Source organism: Trachurus japonicus, chromosome 10 (assembly GCF_045865225.1).
Source record: "Trachurus japonicus isolate A0001 chromosome 10, Traja_1.0".
NCBI classification, from domain to species: Eukaryota; Metazoa; Chordata; class Actinopteri; order Carangiformes; family Carangidae; genus Trachurus; species Trachurus japonicus.
The window spans coordinates 23,347,102-23,368,040 of record NC_140916.1 but is presented as its reverse complement, the minus strand read 5'-3'; the positions used below and the strand labels follow the sequence as shown (position 1 = coordinate 23,368,040).

At 45.0% G+C, this 20,939-nt stretch overlaps 1 protein-coding gene across 4 annotated transcripts in view; it reads right to left on the bottom strand.

Moving 5' to 3' along the window:
• unc5a (unc-5 netrin receptor A) overlaps positions 1–20,939 on the bottom strand; it is a 131,087-nt gene that overhangs the window by 4,702 nt on the left and 105,446 nt on the right. For 2 of the 4 annotated variants that reach the window (XM_085790145.1, XM_085790147.1), the window contains 8 exons: positions 19,299–19,487; positions 18,147–18,446; positions 14,300–14,387; positions 13,455–13,623; positions 11,095–11,328; positions 3,604–3,753; positions 1,712–1,876; positions 1,426–1,604 (listed from right to left, as the gene is read on the bottom strand). In XM_085790145.1, the coding sequence (XP_085646271.1) occupies positions 1,426–1,604; positions 1,712–1,876; positions 3,604–3,753; positions 11,095–11,328; positions 13,455–13,623; positions 14,300–14,387; positions 18,147–18,446; positions 19,299–19,487 (1,474 nt within the window). Of the gene's footprint in view, positions 1–1,425; positions 1,605–1,711; positions 1,877–3,603; positions 3,754–11,094; positions 11,329–13,454; positions 13,624–14,299; positions 14,388–18,146; positions 18,447–19,256; positions 19,488–20,939 lie in introns of all 4 variants that reach the window. The other 2 variants (XM_085790144.1, XM_085790146.1) reach the window with 1 other exon arrangement.

The window sequence follows — 20,939 nt, the reverse complement described above, 5'->3', positions numbered from 1 at the left end:
TGGGGTTAGACAGGAAGCCCAATACACCATCAAGTCCTTTTCACCTTGAGAAAGGTCAGGCAGAGTCCATTACTTCCTCACATCTTGTGTTTGCCTAGTGAAGCATTCTGTGATGGTTATAAACATGTGGCTGCTGCGGCGGGTGCACAAGCAGAGAACACAGTGTCACTCTGCTATTTTTGAGTCAATTGGATTTTATAGCGCACGCAGCCTTCCCTCTGCGTCAGGAGAGAACAAAGAGAAGCGTTGGTCAAAAAAAAATTGTCTGGGAATGAACCTCAGTGTCATTATTCAGATAAAAAAGACAGAGCTTAGTGTCCGACATGTCAACCCTGCTTATTCACCTCGCTGTGTGAAACACGAGCTTATCTTGTATGGCTCAGACACAGCCGTGCGCGCAGTCTTGGGAGGAAAAGATCAAATAAAAGGTTCTTGGCATTTTTAAGTTTTATAGATTGGTCCCGTTCCGCTCGGTCACAACACTTTATCCACACAGAAACAAACGCAGAAATCCAGCACGACAGAATGCCAAGGAGCTGCTGCCTTTTCAGGAAAACATGTTGTTAAGGACGGATCAAACAACAGAGCAGTTGTTCCTTCCTGAGGCCCAAATAAGAATTGATTATGGTGGGCAAAACACCGCTAATTAAACCTGTAGTGCATCAATTCAATTTGTGATTAATTGTGGTAAATAAAGTTGATTGGACAAATTAAGTGTACCTATTTGATTTGATTACAAAGTAGAAATTAAATTGGAGGATAATGGATCAATGCCTGGCTCCGTTCTGTTACAGGTACTCCAGTGATAAAGAATAGCCACTACGAGAACCAATTGGCTTGATGTCGGCACGGATCCAAACCTGTTCCATCTTTTTTTTTTTTTTTGGTGCTTCTGATGGGCAGCTAGAGCGCTACCTTTCCAATTACAGCTGTTAAGCAGAATGTAGCACGTACAAGTTTAGCTGCAGACTTTAAGCTGCTTACCTGTTCCTGAGGAGAGTGAAGAAGGGTGGAGGAGAGGAGGGGGGTCATGTTTTCTTACAGAAATGATAGCTGTATCCATCAAGTCCACATTAATCCTGTAATGTTAGCTCCGTCGGAGGATTAGTTTGCAAAGGCAGAACCTTGTTTACCTGAACTTTAGGAAAAACACTCCACTGTGGCACTGTGTGCACTTTACACTGATTGTATAAAATTGCTGAGATTTTGTAGTTCCTTGTAGATCAGTGTGATTGTTCATTATTTTACACACGCTGTGTAAATAAATACATGCATTGTAAATACACTGCATTCTCAAGGGAGGTCTGGATAAATGAGGCTCTGCTGTATTTCTTAAGAGTTTTTGTGTAAGCTGTCTGCTCCAGCTTGCTCCAACACTCCACACCAGGAGATAAGGCTGTGTGGTAGTGTACAGCTGGTATTTACCTCTCAAGTTTAAGTCTTTGTGCTAGCATTCTCCAGTCGGCTCCGTTGGGACAGGGGGCATCCAGGCTGCTGCAGATCTTCTGCCTGATGAGGTACGGGATCTGAAAGGCGCTGGGCCCGGCCAGGGCTGTGGCGTTACTGTCCATTAACAGGAACTCAGAGTCCACAGCTCGGGTGTCCTGGTGGGGAATGGCATAAAGAAAACAAACCTTCTCCTCAGCACAGCATTTCAAAAAAAATCAATTCCTCTCCCCCTCTAAGTACTAGTAGTTATTCTCAACGTTACCTTGGCAATGTTAAAGTCGAGGCTAAAGCTCTGCCCCTCCCCCTCCACCTGCCACACACACAGCTGGCAGGTGAGCTCACAGGTGCTGAGGCTGAGCCGCTCCAGAGTGAACGTGCAGTGCAGGTACCGCTGGGAACCGTTCCAGATGTGGTAGAAGGGGATCTCCTGCAGGAAAAAAAGAAAAAAAAAAACATGCAGCAAATACCAAACGGCAACTCAGCAGCACAGTCAGTGCTGCATGTCTGAAACACGGCATAACAAGACCGCCTGCCTAGAATACACCAAGATCTTCATTAATTACGCTGACGTGAGCTGCCATCGTTAGGTGAAAACGGCTAAATATATCTGAGGCAGCAGACTGACAATGCTTCCGCAGGCGAAGTTAACAGCTGTTTGACTCTCTGCATCCCAGGCATTTAGGTGGCGACAAACCGCAGTGTGTCATTACTGTCCAGTTACAGGTACAGAATGATCGATAGAGGATGTACAAGCCGAAGCATCGTAGTACTACAATGTGCTGCACTGACATCTGTCTGGGAAACGGCTACCACACGTGTATGCTAAACTTTATTCAAGGCTGACAATTCCTACATTTTCCTTTCTCTTGCTCTATATTCATGTCTTATTTGCATATCCCAGGAGGAGCAGACAAGCAGCACTGAAAAAAAAGTAAAAAGGGAACAAAACACACACACACAAAAAAAGCTTGCTATCTCTTGACTTCACCTTTGGCTCAACAGCTGACAAGAACTCAGTTTGAAAGTGAAGCAGGGCTGCAGTTCATCCTGCCAACCAAACGGGGGCACTGTTATCCAGGCAGACATGTGACAGAAGGAGCTGGGTGAGACACACAAAAGTCTTCACGGGGCCCCGGGGAGACTAAAGGCCTTTTTTGACCGCACTGCTGAGAGGGGAATAACACTTCCAAATGAACAGGCACAGTCCAGAGTAATAAGCCTCTGTTCTGGGTGCATTGTTGCTGCCGCTGCTCGCTTGGCACAGCCCGTGTGCTCTCTTTAGGGACCGGTGCTCAGTGCTTACATAGTTACAGCCAGAAACATTTTTACTGTCCTCTTTGAACAGTCCCGGTGTCTCCGTCGCCGGGCTGCAGTGCAGAAGACCACGCAGGTGTTGCGGGGGTACAGTAAGGGTGGAGAGGTTCCAAGATTCGGAGGTCGTGAAGTTCCAGATATTTACATACTGCTCTATATTTCATCTGTGCTCCCTTTGAGAGAACAGGCAGCTAGGATAATCAATCAGCTCGCAGCTCTGGGTTAGTGCACACACACACTCCCACACACACACACACACACACCCCGGCTACAATATGCACACGCAAACACCTTGTGTGCATGAACAACTGCACATGAATACGCACACTCTATCCACAGGGGTGCACACACACACCAATACGGTTCCCTCGACTACTACAAACGACTTAAAGTTGCACAGTGTGCCAAAAAACGGAGAAGTTATTGGACAGAGCAGCCCTGCACTAAAAAATACTCCTTTCTGTTAATCTTTAACGTGATCAACTGAAGCCAAATCAAAACATGCTTAATTAAAACTCCGAACCAAGCAAAATTAAAACAAGTTTCCAGAGAGACGACTAGACCATGAACCCTCATTAACAATAAAAAGTTGCCCCTGAACAACTTTTGACTGCTCAGTAAGATTGCTTTTGCCAGCATGTGCTCTGTTCTTCTGCAATCTCTCTGCATGGTCAATTTGAAATACCTCAAAACTCTAAATTGAGTACATAAAGAAACACATTAGAAAGCCCGGATGACAGCTGATTCACAGATTTGACAGATTCAGCCAGGCACTTTTATTACATCTCTGATCTGCAGCGACTCCCTGCCCCGGCGTCTCCCCACGGCCGGCCAGCATACCTGGTAGCCGGCTAGCAGCTTGCTCCTCCAGTGCGCCTGGGGCATGTCATGGATGGACAGGCGCAGGTTGTGGTAGCTGTCTTTGAAAAGCAGGACATGAGGCTCGTCAATCAGCCGACCCCCGAGCTGCCGTTCCATCTGCATCACCTCCTGATGAAAGAGAGACAGCGGCGCAGAGAGGAGAGGAGTCACGGCTCAGAGGAAACACATTTACCATCACGGTCACAGAGGTAAGTGAAAATGTGCAAAACAATCCATAACTGTGTAGATTTCCTGTTTTCACTTTTTATGGTACATCACTCAAAACGCAAAAATGTACAGTTTGAAACAATTTGTCTGTACTCACACACCCTCACACACACACATATGCATGCACAGGCACTAAACGGATGGTGGTGGGGAGTGGGGACATTACAAAAAAATTTGACTCGACCCAATGAACCCAGACACACGCTGACAGACACGCAGCATGAGCATGAGGCAGGGGGACAGTACATCTTAGGACAGGGAGCTATAGTGTCTCTGCATGTGGCCGCAGCGGGCTGGACCGACTTGTCCTCACAGCGCTTTAATGTCACCGCAAGGTTGATCCCACTGCCTCAGTGTGTGCTCGCCCAGCTTTCAGCATCTGCATTAGCATGCAAATACAGCTGCCATTTCGGCCTACTAGCTACCTGGGCTGTGATGAAGTCAGTGAACGAGCCATTAGTCAACTGCTCATTGTTCTCGCATGGCGACTCTCCTTAATTTCATTTTTGTTTTTGTGCCAGGAGAGATTTGTAAAAGCATGCTTAATATTTTAATCTCTGTGGGACTTGCTCAGTGGACCATTTGTTGCCATCCAAATGACCATCTGGAACAGGATGATAATATCCGCCCGCATTTTCTTCTGATCTATCACTCTGGGTTTGAGCTGGATGCCTCTGTGCTGAACGAGTCCTCGAGAGTCGGGTGCTTTGGAAGGTGTTCACACATGTGCTGCCTCACAGAAGCATATTACAACAGACGAAAACAGACCTCTGAAATTAGGAGTGTGAAAAGACCTCAAAAATAAGACATGTTCCTTTAATCTGTCTGAGGAGGGAGACAAGATGGCAGCAGAGGGAAAACATGCAGCCGGAACATACCTCGTAGTCTAGGAGACATATCTCAAAGACAGAGGCTCCAAGAGGGAGATGTGTGTATAGATAACAGCCATATGTTGAGTGCTGCATGCCAGCACGGTTGCCCATGGTACGATTGCAGCAAAGACATCTAATTAAGGTGGAGAATGGCAGTAATTTCTATCTGCACAACACTGATTCAATTTTCTGCCCTCTTTCCCAGGAATGGGCTAGACTGATTCCAATTATAATGGAGAGAAAGCTGTTAATTATCCATTTGGAATCTCTACCTGCTTCTGTTAGTCGACGTGCTCTCTCCTTTACTGAATGAGCACTTTTCAGTTCAGCACGAGATCTGAATTTCTATGTTTGTTCATCACAATGCTAATTTCCATGTTTGCTTTTATGCTTAACTTCTTGTTAACATGAATATTATGCCTTCCTGTGATCAGCTACCCCAATTACTGCATTTACATTGGTTGATTCTTTGCACCTTAAACGCCACCACAAGACATTTACAGTAGGATCCACAATGATCTGACTGTGTGCGGCCACCTTGAATCATTTCCCTACTGTACTGCCATGCTGGAGCCTTGTGATGTTACCCAGCCCACTTACTCAGAGGGAGAAGGTCAGACAATGGCTCTGAATCAAAGCGTCGAGGTCTAATGAGTTAATAACAGGGGGCAGTGCATTCTCCACAGAATTAAAATCCCTCTGCTATTATGTCTCTTACGCAGACAAAAGGCACATTAGGAGGGCTTCCAAAGAGCTTCATTTAACACAGTTCTTAAGCACAATTATTTGTTGGGGGCTATTAGCATTGCAAATCGGGGCTGGAGGACTTTGATCTGGGGTCTCTGACCTATAGCAGCAGATCTATGGGCCTGCTAGCAAGAGAAGGAGCGCAGAATGCCAATTATCTGATTATCAACATCTAGCGACTAGAATGAATACTAACTGGCCTGTCTAGCAGTTTGTCAGGTTCAAGCCTGACACGGCAGGATTACAATCAAACAGGGTCCAGGACAAGACGCTCCTGCCACTGAGCCAGCTGAGGATGAAACTACACAACATACACGTGCTCTTTTACAGTGTGCACATGTCCTCACTTTCAAACGACACTGTCCTGCTTGTGTGTTGTTTGTGTGAGCCTGAGCGCCCGGGACCGTGTGTATTAGAGTGTGTTCTTGTGCAGGATTTCAGCATATGTTCTGGACTGAGAGAATAATGGCCCTCTTTACGCCCCATTATCCTGTTAACAAATGACAGTGGGAGCAGGCTAATAGATGAGAAGCTAAATGTGACCATATTATTTACTCTTTCTGGGGGAAAACAATGCAAGGTTTGGAATTAGTTTATCAAATCACATATTTATCATCAACTGGGAGCTAAAATGGTGCCTCAATTCAGTAAAGATAAGAGGAGCAGTTTCTCTTAGACACCCTGACCCTGTACAACTGTGGAAACATTAAGATGCATGAGATGGGCAAGAAGTTCAAGTACTGCAGGAGAAAAACCCCTTTTGTTCTGACGGAATTCGAGATAGCCTGTGGTGTGTGTGAAGACTGTGAATTTAGAGTCAGGCAGAGCCAAGACCACCCCCTGACATTCAATGAGGCAGGCTAAAGAGAGTGAGATAGAGCAGGATGGAGTGAAAAGAGCAGGAGCGAGAGAGAGGAGAGACAGAGCCAGCTTAACATTTGTGTCTCCAGGTCACTAGAGTGGCCAGCTTTAGCAGGAGAGATAACAGGATTACCGCAATCATGGCCACAGTTTTCTATGACTTCAGCCCCCTTTTTTTCCCACCCTCACTCATCTCTCCCACCCCTCTCCTCATCCATCCCCTCATCCTCTCGGGTCGGACCACAGCTGGGACTGTGATGGACTGGGGACGGGCTCCACCGGGAAACAAGAGACACTCACACAGCTAATCTCTCCGGGGCTGGTGCTGACAGAAAGAGGTTAGTGGCTGCACCAAACAAAAACAGCCAGCCGACGGATGCAGGAGAGAAACACACTTTTGAAAAGACGAAAAAAAAAAAAGTATTAGCAGAGGCCTACATATACAAATTATATATATATTTAACTGGACTGGCTCAAAGCTCTGGATTAAAATATTCTACTTTCCTCATAGCAAGGTCAAGCTCTTACATGTGGTCTTTGTTCTGGTGTGGTGTGTAATAAACTGATTAACTTAACGGGCTCTGACGGGGATTAGGACCAGCGTTTGATCAGTTAATTAGTCAAGCTACACGTCATCGGAAACACAGAGCGATACACAGGCTTTAATACTCTCATAAACTTGTCTTCAACCCTCTACTCTTAGCAATGTTGTGTCCTCATGTGCTTAAAAATGTGCATTCATAGCGATGATCCATTTTCAGAGCTGCTCTTTTCAGGCAAATGCATTTGTTTATAGAGAGTAGCCTGGCTATGTGGGCTCCATAAATCTGTGTATTTGTCAGCAGGATGTGACAGGCTTTTCCTCTCTGACTGAGAGTCTATCAGTCTGAGCTCCAGTGGCCGTGCCTGCTACAGTCAACTCTGATTAATAACTACAAATAGAAGGGACTTGTCTGCTCAGTTATAAATGGGGACTGTGTTTGCTAGGGAAAAGATGCACATTCTGCCTGATAAATCACAGAGCAGTACAGGAGAAAACAGCACACAGGAACAGAGAAATATAATATGGAAACAATTTCTCAGCTGGGCACAGTGATAAAGCTGACTGTCTTGTTTAACTTAATGCCAGAAATTACTGGGCTGTGCTCTTCTGTGTTTTCCTGGAATGCCTTGCCAGTAACTATTCTGATGGAAGGATCACAAAAGCTGTTTGTGTTTCACTATGTACATGCTGCTCTCCTCTGACACATAAAAGCAATACGTTTCTGCTCAAATGTAGCTCGTTGCTCAGGAGGTTGCCAGCACACGTCATAGCGGAAGCACATAACCATTTTACGACTCCTTTTAAACGCAAATAAGAATAATAGCTTCAGGTCAAATGCTGCACAAGAGAATCCAGGAGCCACTATTTAACCACCCAGGCATCAATTAAACAGCTATTTAACAATGGAGCATACATTTTTTACAATCAAGAGATGAAAAGCTGAATGTGTCGCCTCGTTACATTAACGAAAGGGTAAATCTTCTCGTCTGAAACACAGCACAAAGGGAGTTCTCTTGTCTACAGCCATTGGTAGCAGGTCTGTGAGGCTATAGGCTGCTGCACAGGTGTGATGTTTACCATGTTAACTGCTCACGTTTGCTAAATAGTGGGCTGAGGTTGTTGGCGATATCATTAGTTCTGCAGGGATTCGGTCATATACCTAAATATTGAACGCATTAAAATCTGAGCTGACGATGGCACATGAGAGGAGGTCAGAGGATGACCGGAGTATCTGCAGGTCATTCTGTGGCCATCACAAACACTAAACAACCATGGAAATGCTGCCAATAGCCTGAGGGGATAAATCACCCTGGATCACAGTGGTGTACCCACAGACAGACTGGAAAAAAAAAAATCCCCTCACAGCACACATTTTATTACTACTACTAGTAATACAGCATCTCAAAAAGTCTACTGCTCATGACAGAAAAACTGACTCGCGCTTCAAACTCTGTAAAAAAAATAAATCTGACAGAAAGTGGGTGGTTTAAAATCATTCTACATGTTTTTTTTTAACAACACTACTCTTACAAAACACAGACACGTGGGTGTGATGGAAGAACATTTAGTTAGACTATCAATAAACAGCAAAATATTTTGTTGTTGTTCCACTATTCAAATGTGGATTATGCTCAACTGAAAACATGTTTTTCATTTATCGTATACTTTATATCCAAAGCTGACAGGTTCTGAATATCACTTCTGAATATGAAAAAAGGTAGCTGCCCCATATTCCTATCGTAAAAAGACACCTTTGTCGGCACCCTTCCAGTTTAATTTGATGTTGGTGTCTGGTCTATTCCTGTATTGACTCTGAGGTTTGGCTCCCTGCAGGTGTTTTCAATCAGTGGTGGGATGGCAGAACATCAGTGATGCTAACCCACAGGTCTAGCTGGGAACAACCGAGTTCACAGTGAGGGCGCAACCAAACGCTGATCATGTCTCATCTGCTGCTGTGCCAGTCTTGGCTGGGCCCATCAAGAGTGGGACACACATTAAATATTAACTTAATTGGTCCCAGCAGAGCCCTGCTAACATACGCCAAGCATCAGACGGAAATGTCACTGTTTCCCCAGAGCCCCCGCACACTTAGGATCAAAGACAATAACATTGGTTCTAATCTGCTGTAATTGGGAGATAAGAGATCGCATGGTACAGCGTGCATGCTAGTGCGCCTGTGTTTGTGGGTGTGTGTATCTGTCAGTCTTGCTGATGGAGGCTTGTCAGAGCAGACTGACAGCCAGCGATGGGACTGGAGAGAAAACCTGCAGTTCTTCCTGCCACTGAACAGCAAACAGAAGAGGCACAGAAATGCCTGTTCGGAAACTTCTGTTCTCCTTTTTCATCTCCCATCAAAAGTACAGCCTGTTTAATGCATGGAAAGTTGACTTCTGTCTGGAAAAAAGAGGCGCACTGCTGTAGCAGGCTGCAAGCGCTGTCATAAAATTCACATGTGCTGAAGGGGTACTGTACATCTACAGATACCTAACTGTGCTGTTCAACTGTACCACCTACTGCTACTCCACCACTGTTACACACCACAATTAAGTCTAATGGTAGCTATAGTGAGACTCTAATCATAAATAGCGCATTTTAAAGATAGTGATTAGTGATTAGACTGAACCTCTCCAGGGAAGTTTAATCTCCACTCAAAGTGGTTAATGTACTTGCAAAATGAACTGCTCCCTCCATAATAGCTCCAAGAGCAGAGTGAAGTCGAGATTACTAAACAGCGTGGGCCCCGTTCTAAATCACTCACTAAAAACTACAAAACCCTGGAGACGCCGTGGCTTACCACAGGACCAGGTTGTGTGAAAGATGGGGAGCTAATGCACTCAAGGGCGTCGGGGGAGCTGCAGAGTATGGCAGCACAAGTGCTGGAGTCAACAAGCTCAGATGTCCCTTTCCTGGCTAGGAGCAGGAGGATAGCAGAACAAGAGCTAGCCAGCGGGAGAGATGGAGAAAGAGAAAGAGTTTTTGTGCTCCGGCAGCCTTCCTGCATCCAACACAGGACACACAAGGTCATTTCAACAATCACACTGCAGCAAAACATCACTGGGTCACCCGATGATCTGAATATATAGAGGTTCCTATTATTAGAACTGCGTTGATAGCAAGTAAACAAAAAAAACCAAGGCTGTACAGCCTTTACCGTGCGTATGCCATATTTCACATTTATTCCTATATTACAACACAGTTGAATGTCAGCCAGTAGTTTTCCCGAATGCTCCTACTCTCACGCAATAACTGTCAGAAACAGAGAAAGATAGCAGCGGGGGCAGAATTGAGCCACAAAAAAAGACAGATGTAAGCTCGGAGGTTTGGGTAATTCCCGCCCCGCAGGTTCAGTCTATGCACAGTTCTCATCTCATCTTCAGCTCCCTGAATGAGGGCTAATTTCAGCCCGGGCCCCTACTCGGCTCATTGTTTATGTCCCACAGCCACCCATAGATTGTGCCTGCTGGCGAACTTCACCGCAAGGAGGTCAGCCATTACAGCCGGCAGAAGTGGACTCGAGTGGGAAGTGGCACTTGTGGCTGTGGGTGGTGTCAGACGAAGAGGAACAGCTTGGAGAGCGAGAGAGAGAGGTGTGGAGAGAACGAGAGCGAGCACAGGGGTTGCTGGGAAAAGATTGGGACGGGCTCTCCTTTTAATTTACTAATTAACCATGCAAATGAAATCTTAACAGGCTACTCAGAGGCAGTCCTCGGGGGAGGGAAGAAGGCATTAGTGCTTGATTATACTCTGTCCATGTGGAGAGCAAAAAAAGAGAAGCGAAATATGCTGTTGAACAAAGTGATGGGAAACTTCTTGGCCCACGGCAGCCGAGCGGAACCACTGACAGCAGGAGAGGAACCAAACGTCTTTATAGGCATGCACACAGAAACACCCGGAGATTGTACATTATGCCACGATTCACTTGGACATATGCATTGTTTCAGCAGACTCGTGACACATCAGCTCCACAAATCACACATTCTTGAACCGCACATGGTGAAATCAAGCCTGCAATATTGTTCAATTTACCATGGCTATGCCTAACTCCTACATGTCTGCAGTGATTCCTACCAACCTCACTTTGTGACAGACAATGCTGTTACACATAATAGTCCACCTATCACTCAGCTGGAGCGAAACCACCCCGTCCATGCAATCTCAGGCCTGAGAAACTGCCAGCCAAACACAATCACAGGCAGCGCTACATTTGTCACAATTTACCTTGAAGACGTCCTGCGTGTCGTCCATGCAGTACACCCTGATGTTGTACTCGAGCGTGGAGCAGTACGCGTCGGAGAAGAGCACCAGCCTCAGGCGCTTGGCAGCACCCATGTGCAGGGACTCTCCCACCAGGGCGAAGGTGCCCAGCTGCTCCGAGAACAGTCGGCACGTCTCGGCCTCAAGCTGGCAGTAATAGGGTTCCGACACCAGCTCCTCCCCCATCAACAGGACGTCCTGGAGGAGGCGAGGGAGACAAGAAAAACAAGGTGTGGATGGAAGGTCAAGCACCCAATTTATGTAGGAGGGAAGGGTAATGTGTTTGCCTGGGAACCTGATGTGTGTTTGTGTGGGTGTGTGTTTGTGAAAGGGCTGTTAGGGAAGCAGTTTGGTGCAGTAGCAAGGCCCCCACACTCTATTCTTCCTGCTGTGTGACAAAGTAACATCCAAGCTAAAGGTCTTTAAGGCAACGTCTGGGTAACAGTTCAGATCAGGAAAAAAGGGAAATACTTTGTCTTGTCTTCTCACTACACTGCACTTACTCCGTCCTGACATAAAGACACACATTTCCTCATACAAAGACACACATCCTATAGAACACCATCAATTTACTTAATAATGCATGAACGAGGTGCTCAATTGACATGAAAGGGGACTCAAATAGATTCCTGGCAAGAACAGATGGTTCTGGAGAAAGAAAAGACTGCGGAGGCGCGGTAAATATCGGATTATTGGGATTTCTGGAATTTTCTTCAGCCTTTGAGGTTTGTTAAAAAAAGGTGAAAACAACTTGCCAAATTATCTGCCAAACAACATTGTTGTCTGGTGGTGAAGTGTGTTAAAAAATCCAAACAAACAAACAAACAATAAAATGCCAAAAGTCAGCGCTGAGAATTAATTAACAAAAATGAATAAACAAAAGAGACATCTCGTGTCCTTTTTGATTCGTTACACTGCTGACGTGCTGTATCTCTGCATCTCTACTGAAAAAATTAAACTGGCAAAAATATCCCATCCCATCCCAGTATGGGTTAGCTTTATGAGATAATTCCACTGCTCTCTGGGCTAATTTGATGGGGATAAATTGTACCCAAGGTGACAACATTTTCTCTAAAATCCCATCATGCCAGTTGACTGACTCCTCCCATTATCCAATCTAGCTGAAGAGAGCATTCTGCCTGCCAAATGCCCAGCGAGGTCCTCTAAGATCGATTCAACCAGACACCACCTACATCAATAGAATTAGTATTGACACAATTCATTTGCTATGCAACCACAATGGAGTCTCACTTTTTCATCATCTTAATATTTCTTGCAAGAGGAGCAGAGAGTGAGGTGGCTCAATTACACCACTGAGCGCTCGCTCCACCACCAATTCATTTCTCTTACTTCTCCTGCCTCTGCATGTCCATTTTAACAATCTCTTTAAGTCTTTCTATTCCTTTTTCCAATATCCCACTCTTTCTAATCATTCCTCCACTTCTGCATTACCTGCTTGTTCACTCTGCCTTTCCCTCTTTGTCTGCTTTCTTTCATTTTTCTTCACACTCTCTGCGCTTGTTTCCACTTTCATTCTCTCGTCCACCTGCCACTTTTTTCCGTTGGTGGCCACACACTCAGGCCGTTGGGCTATATTTGGTCCAGCCGATGATTAAAAGTGCTGGTCTAACCTCTGCCTCAGACAGGCCAATCCATCGCACAGACACCCCAGCGCTGCCACACACGGGAAGGATGAATAATTTATGCACAATATCGAACATGAAAGAAGACCTACTAACACTGTAAAGCCAACCAGCACCCTTTCCAATCTCTCAGGATTTCTGAGATGGGTAGACTGCCTCAAACCGTGTTTGTTTGCCCAGATGTCTGTGTGTGTATGTGTGTGGACACCGAAGGGTCTTTCCAACTCTATCGTGTTGGAGTCCGCATTTCTGGTTACTTTCAAATTTCATAGGCAGAAAATGGGGAGGGGACTCTGTAATTGGAAACTGTGGTCAAAACTGGTCAAGGAGCACTCAGAGGAGTACTTTGAGGATCAGTAATTTGCTTAGAGAATTTCTGTTTTGAGAAATATGTTGCCTAGCAACTCTCGAGCCAGCGAGAGAACCAGCGCTTTCAGGCTTTTGTTCCAGCCCGATGAGAAAACACCTGATGGTCAAAATAATTTAAACCCTATGGAGTGGTTGAGTGCTGGGCCAGAACTACCTCTTATATACAGCACAAGTGTCAAGTCACTGCTGAGCAAGTTTGTACTTTTTCAAGGAAAGCGCTCAGTAAGTTCACTAAGACTTAACAAATTCTCTTGGTGGCAACTTAGTCTTTTTCTACAGAGGATTTGTGCTGGAGCTATAGTGCTGTCTCACCTCCCAAGCGCCCTCATAGTTCTGCTTCTTGAGGCGGACGGCCCAGTTATCGAGGCATGCGTCAGAGCAGTGGTCCATGCTGAGGATAACTGGCCGGCTCAGGACCACCCCAGGAGGGCCACAACTCACAACGGGGCTGAGCAGAGTCTGGCAGCCGGCCAGGGGTAACCTACACCAGGGAGAGAGGAGAGCGGGAGGAGAATGAATCAAGATGACGAGCTTTTACGCATCCAGTTATTAGCGATAACTCATTTACTTGCCTGTTGTGAACAGGATATGATACCTCTGTAAATCTAACAGCTCTAATAGAGAACAATGAAATCCTACGAGACTCATTGACTAACTAGATCAGGCACGGGCAAAACATTCCTTTAAGGGCCGTGTGGCTGCAGGTTGCTGTTCAAACCAACCAAGAGCACACAGTTTGACCAATCAACTGTCTGAAGGCTGAGATCAGTTGATTAAATGAGTCAAGTTTGATGTGCTGCTGCTTGGTTGGAAAGAAAACCAGCAGGCACACCGGCCCTTTGAGGAAGAGGATGCCCGTGCCTGAACTAGATGGACCGAGTTGTGATGACTGAATGTAACAGTATCACAGTGTGCTACAGCCACTCTGCCTTCAGAGACTGAAAGCAGCAAGCCAGATAAACAGTGTTTTCCAAACAATTCATTTAACTTAAATAGTGCACATCCTGGTAAAAGGCTACGTTATTTATTTACATCCCTCTTCCACAGCGCTGGCACAGACTCTTAAGCCCTTCCTAATGGAACAGTAGAGCATCAAAACAAACAGCCGAGTGGAATCCAGGGAAGACTGCCAGTTAGGCAGTGTTAAAGAGACCCACCTTAAATCTTCCTTCCTCTGAACAGTGAGATAAATCTCATAGATCTTTCCTCTGGGGATGGCCTCGGGAGGGATGAGCAGACTGATTCCTAATGCAAATAACAACAAAGGGAGAGAGGAGGGGGGGTAAGGAGAAGAAGGGGGGACAGGCTCATTTGTTCTGACTGAACAACGCTTTTGTCATCTCACAAAGGAAGCCGGCCCACTCAACAAAACTGTATGGCTGCAAAAACAAAAAACAAATCTATCCTGAAGGTCAGAGGCAGCCTCCGTCAGGTGCAGTAGATGCAAATCTCTGCACTGGCAGCCGCGGCGACACACATCCCCACGGTCAACAATTAGCTGAGACAAAAGCGCACACTGCATCGCAGTTTAAATGTCCTCCGTCTGCCACCAAGTAGATAATTGAGACCATGGAACAGACAACTCCAGGAAAATTGCACTTCCCCAGGAGAGAAGGTACCTTGGAGGATAGAGAGAGCTATTGAGGTGGTTTGAGTGTTGCGGTATTTATGTTGTGATTCTTGTGCCAAATAAGCCACTTAGAATCCTATTTAAAATGTAGCACAAACAGTGAGGATGTGACACAATATCAACAGTGTGTGTGGCTTGCAGACTGGGCGCCGTTCACCATAAAAACATCTGTTTGAATAAAGCTACGGTGCCTGAACTCTCACAGCTTTGTCTCAATCTATAAACCATATCTTCCATGTGCCTGCTCTGAAACTGCGTTAAATGACAGTATGGCTCCTATAAGTAGATGCATACAAGTACTGATTTATTTATTTTTTATTGTGTGTCTCAATGACAAGATGGGTGCCAACGCGTGGTATAGGCTTTGAGATAATCTAGGCATTAAATATCTGTAAGAGAGCAGAAGAGAGACAAAGGAAAGACACAGACAGATAGAGAGAGAGAGAGCGTGTGATGGCAAAGGAAACAGGGGGAAGAAAAGACCTCGTCTCTGATAAGATGCTGGTGCACCGGCACTGTCATCAGCTAATCTGGACAGCCTACAATGAGCCAAGTGAAAACACTGTCCTCTATTATAATTATATAAACTCTGTACTCTGCTAATGTGAAGAGGGGAGACAAAATGATGATGGTGAACTCCTTATATCTTTTATAAAGACTAATCTTTAATGGACTACTTTTATTCCTCTGTCTATGCTCTCAGCACACAACTGACACCGGTGGACATCGGCTACAAATTCAACCACCTACGTCACAAGCGAGGGGCCTAATTGGAACAATTTGAACTGGGTCTTATTCCAGGAATTTTAGTAGAAGAGTAGAAAGTATTTGACACACACTCTTCATTTTATAGCTAGTCTTCATACTGTGCAGCGCAGATGTAGGTTATTGTCAAAACACAACTAATTTAGATACCTGCTTTTTTGTATGTAGGTTTTAAATTAGTCCCTAGAGGTAAACAAGTGACACACAATCCACCTTCGTCACAAGCCCTTTGTGAACCTGGTGTCTCATCTTGCTCCTTATAACGACTATAAACTCATTTGTACCACAGACACAAGTGCAGCCTGTGCCCTAAGCTCTTTTGTGTTTAATGCTGAACCACTTTAATGTGTGTTATCCCAGTGCAAACCTATTAAGAAAGCCACATACACCAGATTTAAAGGCTGAAAGGTCTGGGTTGGTTTCAACAAGACAGTGAGACGTTTATGGGACTCAGCTGTTACTGATAAACTCTCCTTGTTAATGTCCAGTCAGGGACATTAAACCAGGTGTAATAAATATCCAGCAAATGTTCTTTTTTATGTAAGACCAATGACAATGTATATGCCATTCACAATATAAATAAAACTGACTTGTTCCCACAGTATTTCTCAATTTAGCAGCAGATGTTAAACTGTGTGAAGTATAGAGGCAAACACAGCATCCCACAGAGGACTTCTCTCCTTGTCCTTAAACAACACAGACTTCTGCTGAATGATTCTGTGTCTACTCAAACAATATCTAAATAACACTGTGGTTCTTTGTCCAGCTATAGAGATTCGAAGAGTTTTTATTCATTGCCATTGTCACTGTCAAAGCAAGAAAACAATTTACTGTATACGATTATATCCTTATTCTGAATACACCAAGAGCTGTGAACAGAAGCTCTTGGCAGGTACTTGGTTAGTTTTGGGGATTGTCATCTACCTTTTTTTCCGTTATTAATTTTTGTCATCTCTGTTGCAACAAAAAGCTTGCAAAAAAAACCAAACAAACAAACAAAAACACACACACACCTCATATGTCATAAAATATTGGACAGAAGAGCCTTGTTCTGTAATATTGTACTGCATAATGTTTTGTGGGGGTAGTTACAGAGCGGCCTCTCTAATGTGCTAATGAGCATACATGTTGCCATGGTTACCAAATGATCTTGCATAAATTCATACAGATGAGTCACAAATTGAAGGAAAAAAACCAACAACAATAGGAACTGTCTTAGTAAAGTGTATGTGGTCTCTGATATTTAATCAATCATCACCATTCTTCCAAAACGTATTCCCTCATCTGGTGATTTGGTTATTGCGCTGGAGAGGAGCTGTAACTACAAGATCCCTCCTTAAAGAGGAGATGTAGGACTTCTACATGTTAATGAACATCAGTTATATTCAAGTCCTCACCAAACAAGTTCATATTAAGCCTGCAGTATCTGTGCAAGGTAAATGGATACTGGAGTCTTAGATCTCTGTGAAAATATTCCTGCACTGCTCCACCAGTAGCAATATGTTTTATGTCAACCAGCAATGTTTTTTCCGGAGCTGAAGACGTAACCGTAGCGACAGAGATGGAGTAGGCTACAGCAGATAACAGTATGGCAGAGTCTATGGTGGAAAAACTAAGGGAGCACTGAAGAAGAAAACTTTCTGATGCTCCAGATAAAAAAGAAGGACAAACAAGTTTCACCATTGGCACGTCTTTCCTCCTTTGAGTGCTGTTTGTGTAAATACTCTCACTGCCAGAAGGGGGAGACAAAAGTTCTGCATCGCAGGTTTTGTATCACGCAGTTCAGCTATGCTGAAAACATATTCCCTATCTTTCTCCAATCAATTATTTAGGTTTTTCCTTTCATTAATCACCCGTCTGTATGTTGTGTGGATAGAGATTTCTTTGCTGCCAGCTCTGACGGTCAACAGAATGATTTAATGTTAGTCTCAGAGTTCGTCTGAACCCTATCAAAGAGGTTATGTGCAGATATAGACAGCCTTTGTGTGCTTTCACACTTTGAATGTAATGTGTGAAAGCAATGCCAACTTACACATCATTTTCTATATAAGGCCAATGTATAGGAAGCATTAAACAAGATTGTTTGGTGGTCATAAATTGCATGTGGGGCTTTATGACTTATGAAAGGAGTTCAAACAGAGGTGACGAACTTATGCCCTACATTACAATTTGTCAGCTCCTCATTATGAAGAAGAAAATCATGGCGACTACAGAATAACTATCCTGATGATATTATGGCAGAAAATGTCTGTTTCGTCAATAATTGTCTATTATTTCTCATGAACTCTTTGTGACCACGACAGAAAGCCATTTACAAAGACCTCGCATACGACACATAGGCTGCTGTATTCTGCTCTATGACCTGCTTTCATTTCATTTTCCTCACATGGTTCCATTATGATGCAGAGAACTGTCCATGAATGAGGTACCAGTCGGTCTGTATGACTTTATATCTGCAGCTCATGGCTTGTTTATGAGAACATGAATTGAAACATGAACATGAAAACTGAAAGGCAGCATCTTATCTTTTTCTGATTGCTTCAAACCAACTGAACTGAACTAGAGGTCTCATAGAGAGAGAAGTGAATGGACCTAAATGAGGAACCGACCTGTGTTGGGGATCGTCAGCCTCCCTCCCAGGAAGTTGAAGGTCCCATACGAGGTGTTGGCCATGTCGCGGGGCAGCGTTTTGAAGTAAGTCTGAGTGGACAGCCTGCTCACAAACTCAGCAGGGTCTGAGTTAAGCTTGCCATTGTGCAGAGTGTGCGAGCCGTTGGGGAGCGGGTCCAGCAGAGGCCCGTTAGTCATGGAGAACTTCCCCGTGGTGTCGTGGCGAGAGCGCAGGGTGCCTTGGTAACTGGTGGTGGTGGTGGTTAGATCCGGTTGGATGGTGAGCAAATGGGAATTCTCTGTTTAATTAAATAATAATAACAAAAAAAAGAGAGAAAATGTGCGTGTGAATCTCCATGAGTGGCATGTGGAAGGGGTGGCTAGAGCGTGTGTCTTTGGGGGAGGGCAGTCATACATCACAGAGACAGACCTCACACTCTCTAAAGCTGTCGCAACACACACAGAAAACTGAAACAAACACAGGAAAAGACACATGGTGCTGAGAACAGAGCACTCACACGCACAGACTCTTGACAATACACAAACACAAATTCCACCCAAAGCCAGTCAATTCCCCTCCCCTCGCTCTCTCCCTATCTCTGTCTGTCTCTTTAGCAACCACACAATCAATTCCAAACAGAACTCAGATACAGCTTAGCACCCAGAATGTATAAAGGCTTTTTTCACGGTGAATCACAGGCAGTGCAACCCAGTTCCCCATCTCCATCCAACTCAGACAGTTGTATTTCTATTACTTGCTGGTAAACCTCAGAGGCTCCACACAGACAGCAAACAGAGTGGGTACATTTCCTGACAATGAGGCGGTGGCGAAAACATAATGTGTCAGGCAAATAAACAGCACATGCACCACACACACACACACACACACACACACACACACACACACACACACACACATACACACACCACACAACATAATACATCTTGCTCAGACTACAAACCACTGTAAACACATTCCCACCACCTCCACAGCCACAAACACACACAGGATCAGTGGGACATGTAGATGAGTGCCGCACGGTCACGGTGGGCAGACGCATAGACCGATGGACGCACAGAGGAGGGTAGAACAAAGAACAGTGTCCTACTGCTGTGGGGGGGAGGCCTGCGTGGCCGCGGTGCCCACACACCTGGCTTGCTGGGCTTGATGCCCATGGGCTGGAAGCCAGTGGTGAGGATGGAGGAGTCGGCCACATCGGCATCCAGGCCTTCCTTCTTGCGCCGATACACCAGGATCACCACGATGAGCAGCAGCGTCAGACACAGGGCCACCGCCACCATGCCGACGTAGAGCGCCACGTCCTCGGCCCCGCTCACTGCTACAACGGGAAGACAAAGAAAAGAGAAAATTAATCACGGCTACAAAAAAAAGAAGCAAAAAAATCCCCTCAGGTGAGTGGTAATATGTGTGTGTGCTTCTGCCACATCCTTCATTATCCTCTGTGCAAAGGTGTCACCATGAGGATCTATTTAACAGCATGAAATGAAAAGTTCCACATTCCTTGGTTACCACCTAATGCTGCTCGGCTTTGTCCCTGACTCTTTGATGCAGAGTTAAGAGAGCCAACATTAGCAAATGATAATAAAAAAGAAACTGTCTTGATCTTTAAAAGTTTCAAACTTCGATGTCAACATGTGGACAATTGAAAAAGGGAAAGAACCAGTTTCTGTGGGAGTTTTTTTTCCCTCCGCATTACATTACTTCATTTCTGCTCTGGATAAATATATCTTATGCCAGCATGTACTCTCTCTCCTCTGTCTTGTTCTTTCTCTCTAAGCACACAACACCCCCAAGAGAGACGGTGGAAAAATGAAGGTTTTGCTTATGAAATTCTACCACCTCTCACTGAATGTCTGTCTCTCTCTCTCTTTCTCTCTCAAAAGCGTTGCAGCATCTTTCTCCAAAAAGTAGTACAGTATGAAGATGACAGCTAAGCTGAGACAAACATCAATGTGTGTGTGTGTGCATTTGTGCGTATGCATTGTGTCCACACGCATGCGTGTGTGTGTGTGTGTGTTTTGCAGGAGAATGGGATTTGCTACGGCTGTCTCCCTGGGCTGGGGGAAATTTGGTGGCGGAGGTGGAGGATGCTCCTGGGGCCTTTGTGGAGGGCCATTGTGCCGGGGAGCCACGGGGGCGTAGCGCTGTCAACTGAACACAGTCAAGGAGGGGACGCATTGAGCACTGCAGCTTTGAGGGATGGAGAACAACAGCAAAGGTTAAAGTGCTGCAGGGTGGCGTGTGGTGAGTTGACAACAAAAGGAGGAGGACAGAAGCAGGGAGAGAGGAGCAAATGTACAAGAAGGAAAATCTGAATTTAAGGAAGGACATGGAAAAAAGAAGACTAGCAGGGAGACAGCATGTGCCTATGACTGACAGAGTGCATGATTTGCATTTCGGCAATGAGCAGCAATAACACGTCCAAAAGGTTTGTGTCAAAATCAGGCTGATTATCATTAAACACGACATATTTTGATGAATATCTCCAAACTGTAGTGGTGTGTTTCCAGCACTGTGCCATCCTACCACTTGACAAGAACTGTGCTCAACCCTGGAAACACTGATTTGACAAGTTTTAATTGGTGTTAGTAAATCTGTGACATGAAAATGACACAGAAGTGCTAACAGTAACATTTAAATATAAGAGAAAATGGTCAAAAAAGTGTTCTCTTTCTTTCTCCCCTTCCTTCTCTCGGTATCTCACTTATCACTTTTCATCCATTTTGTCCTCGTTTTCTCCTCTTCCCTTGAAAAATCAATTTTTCTGGAC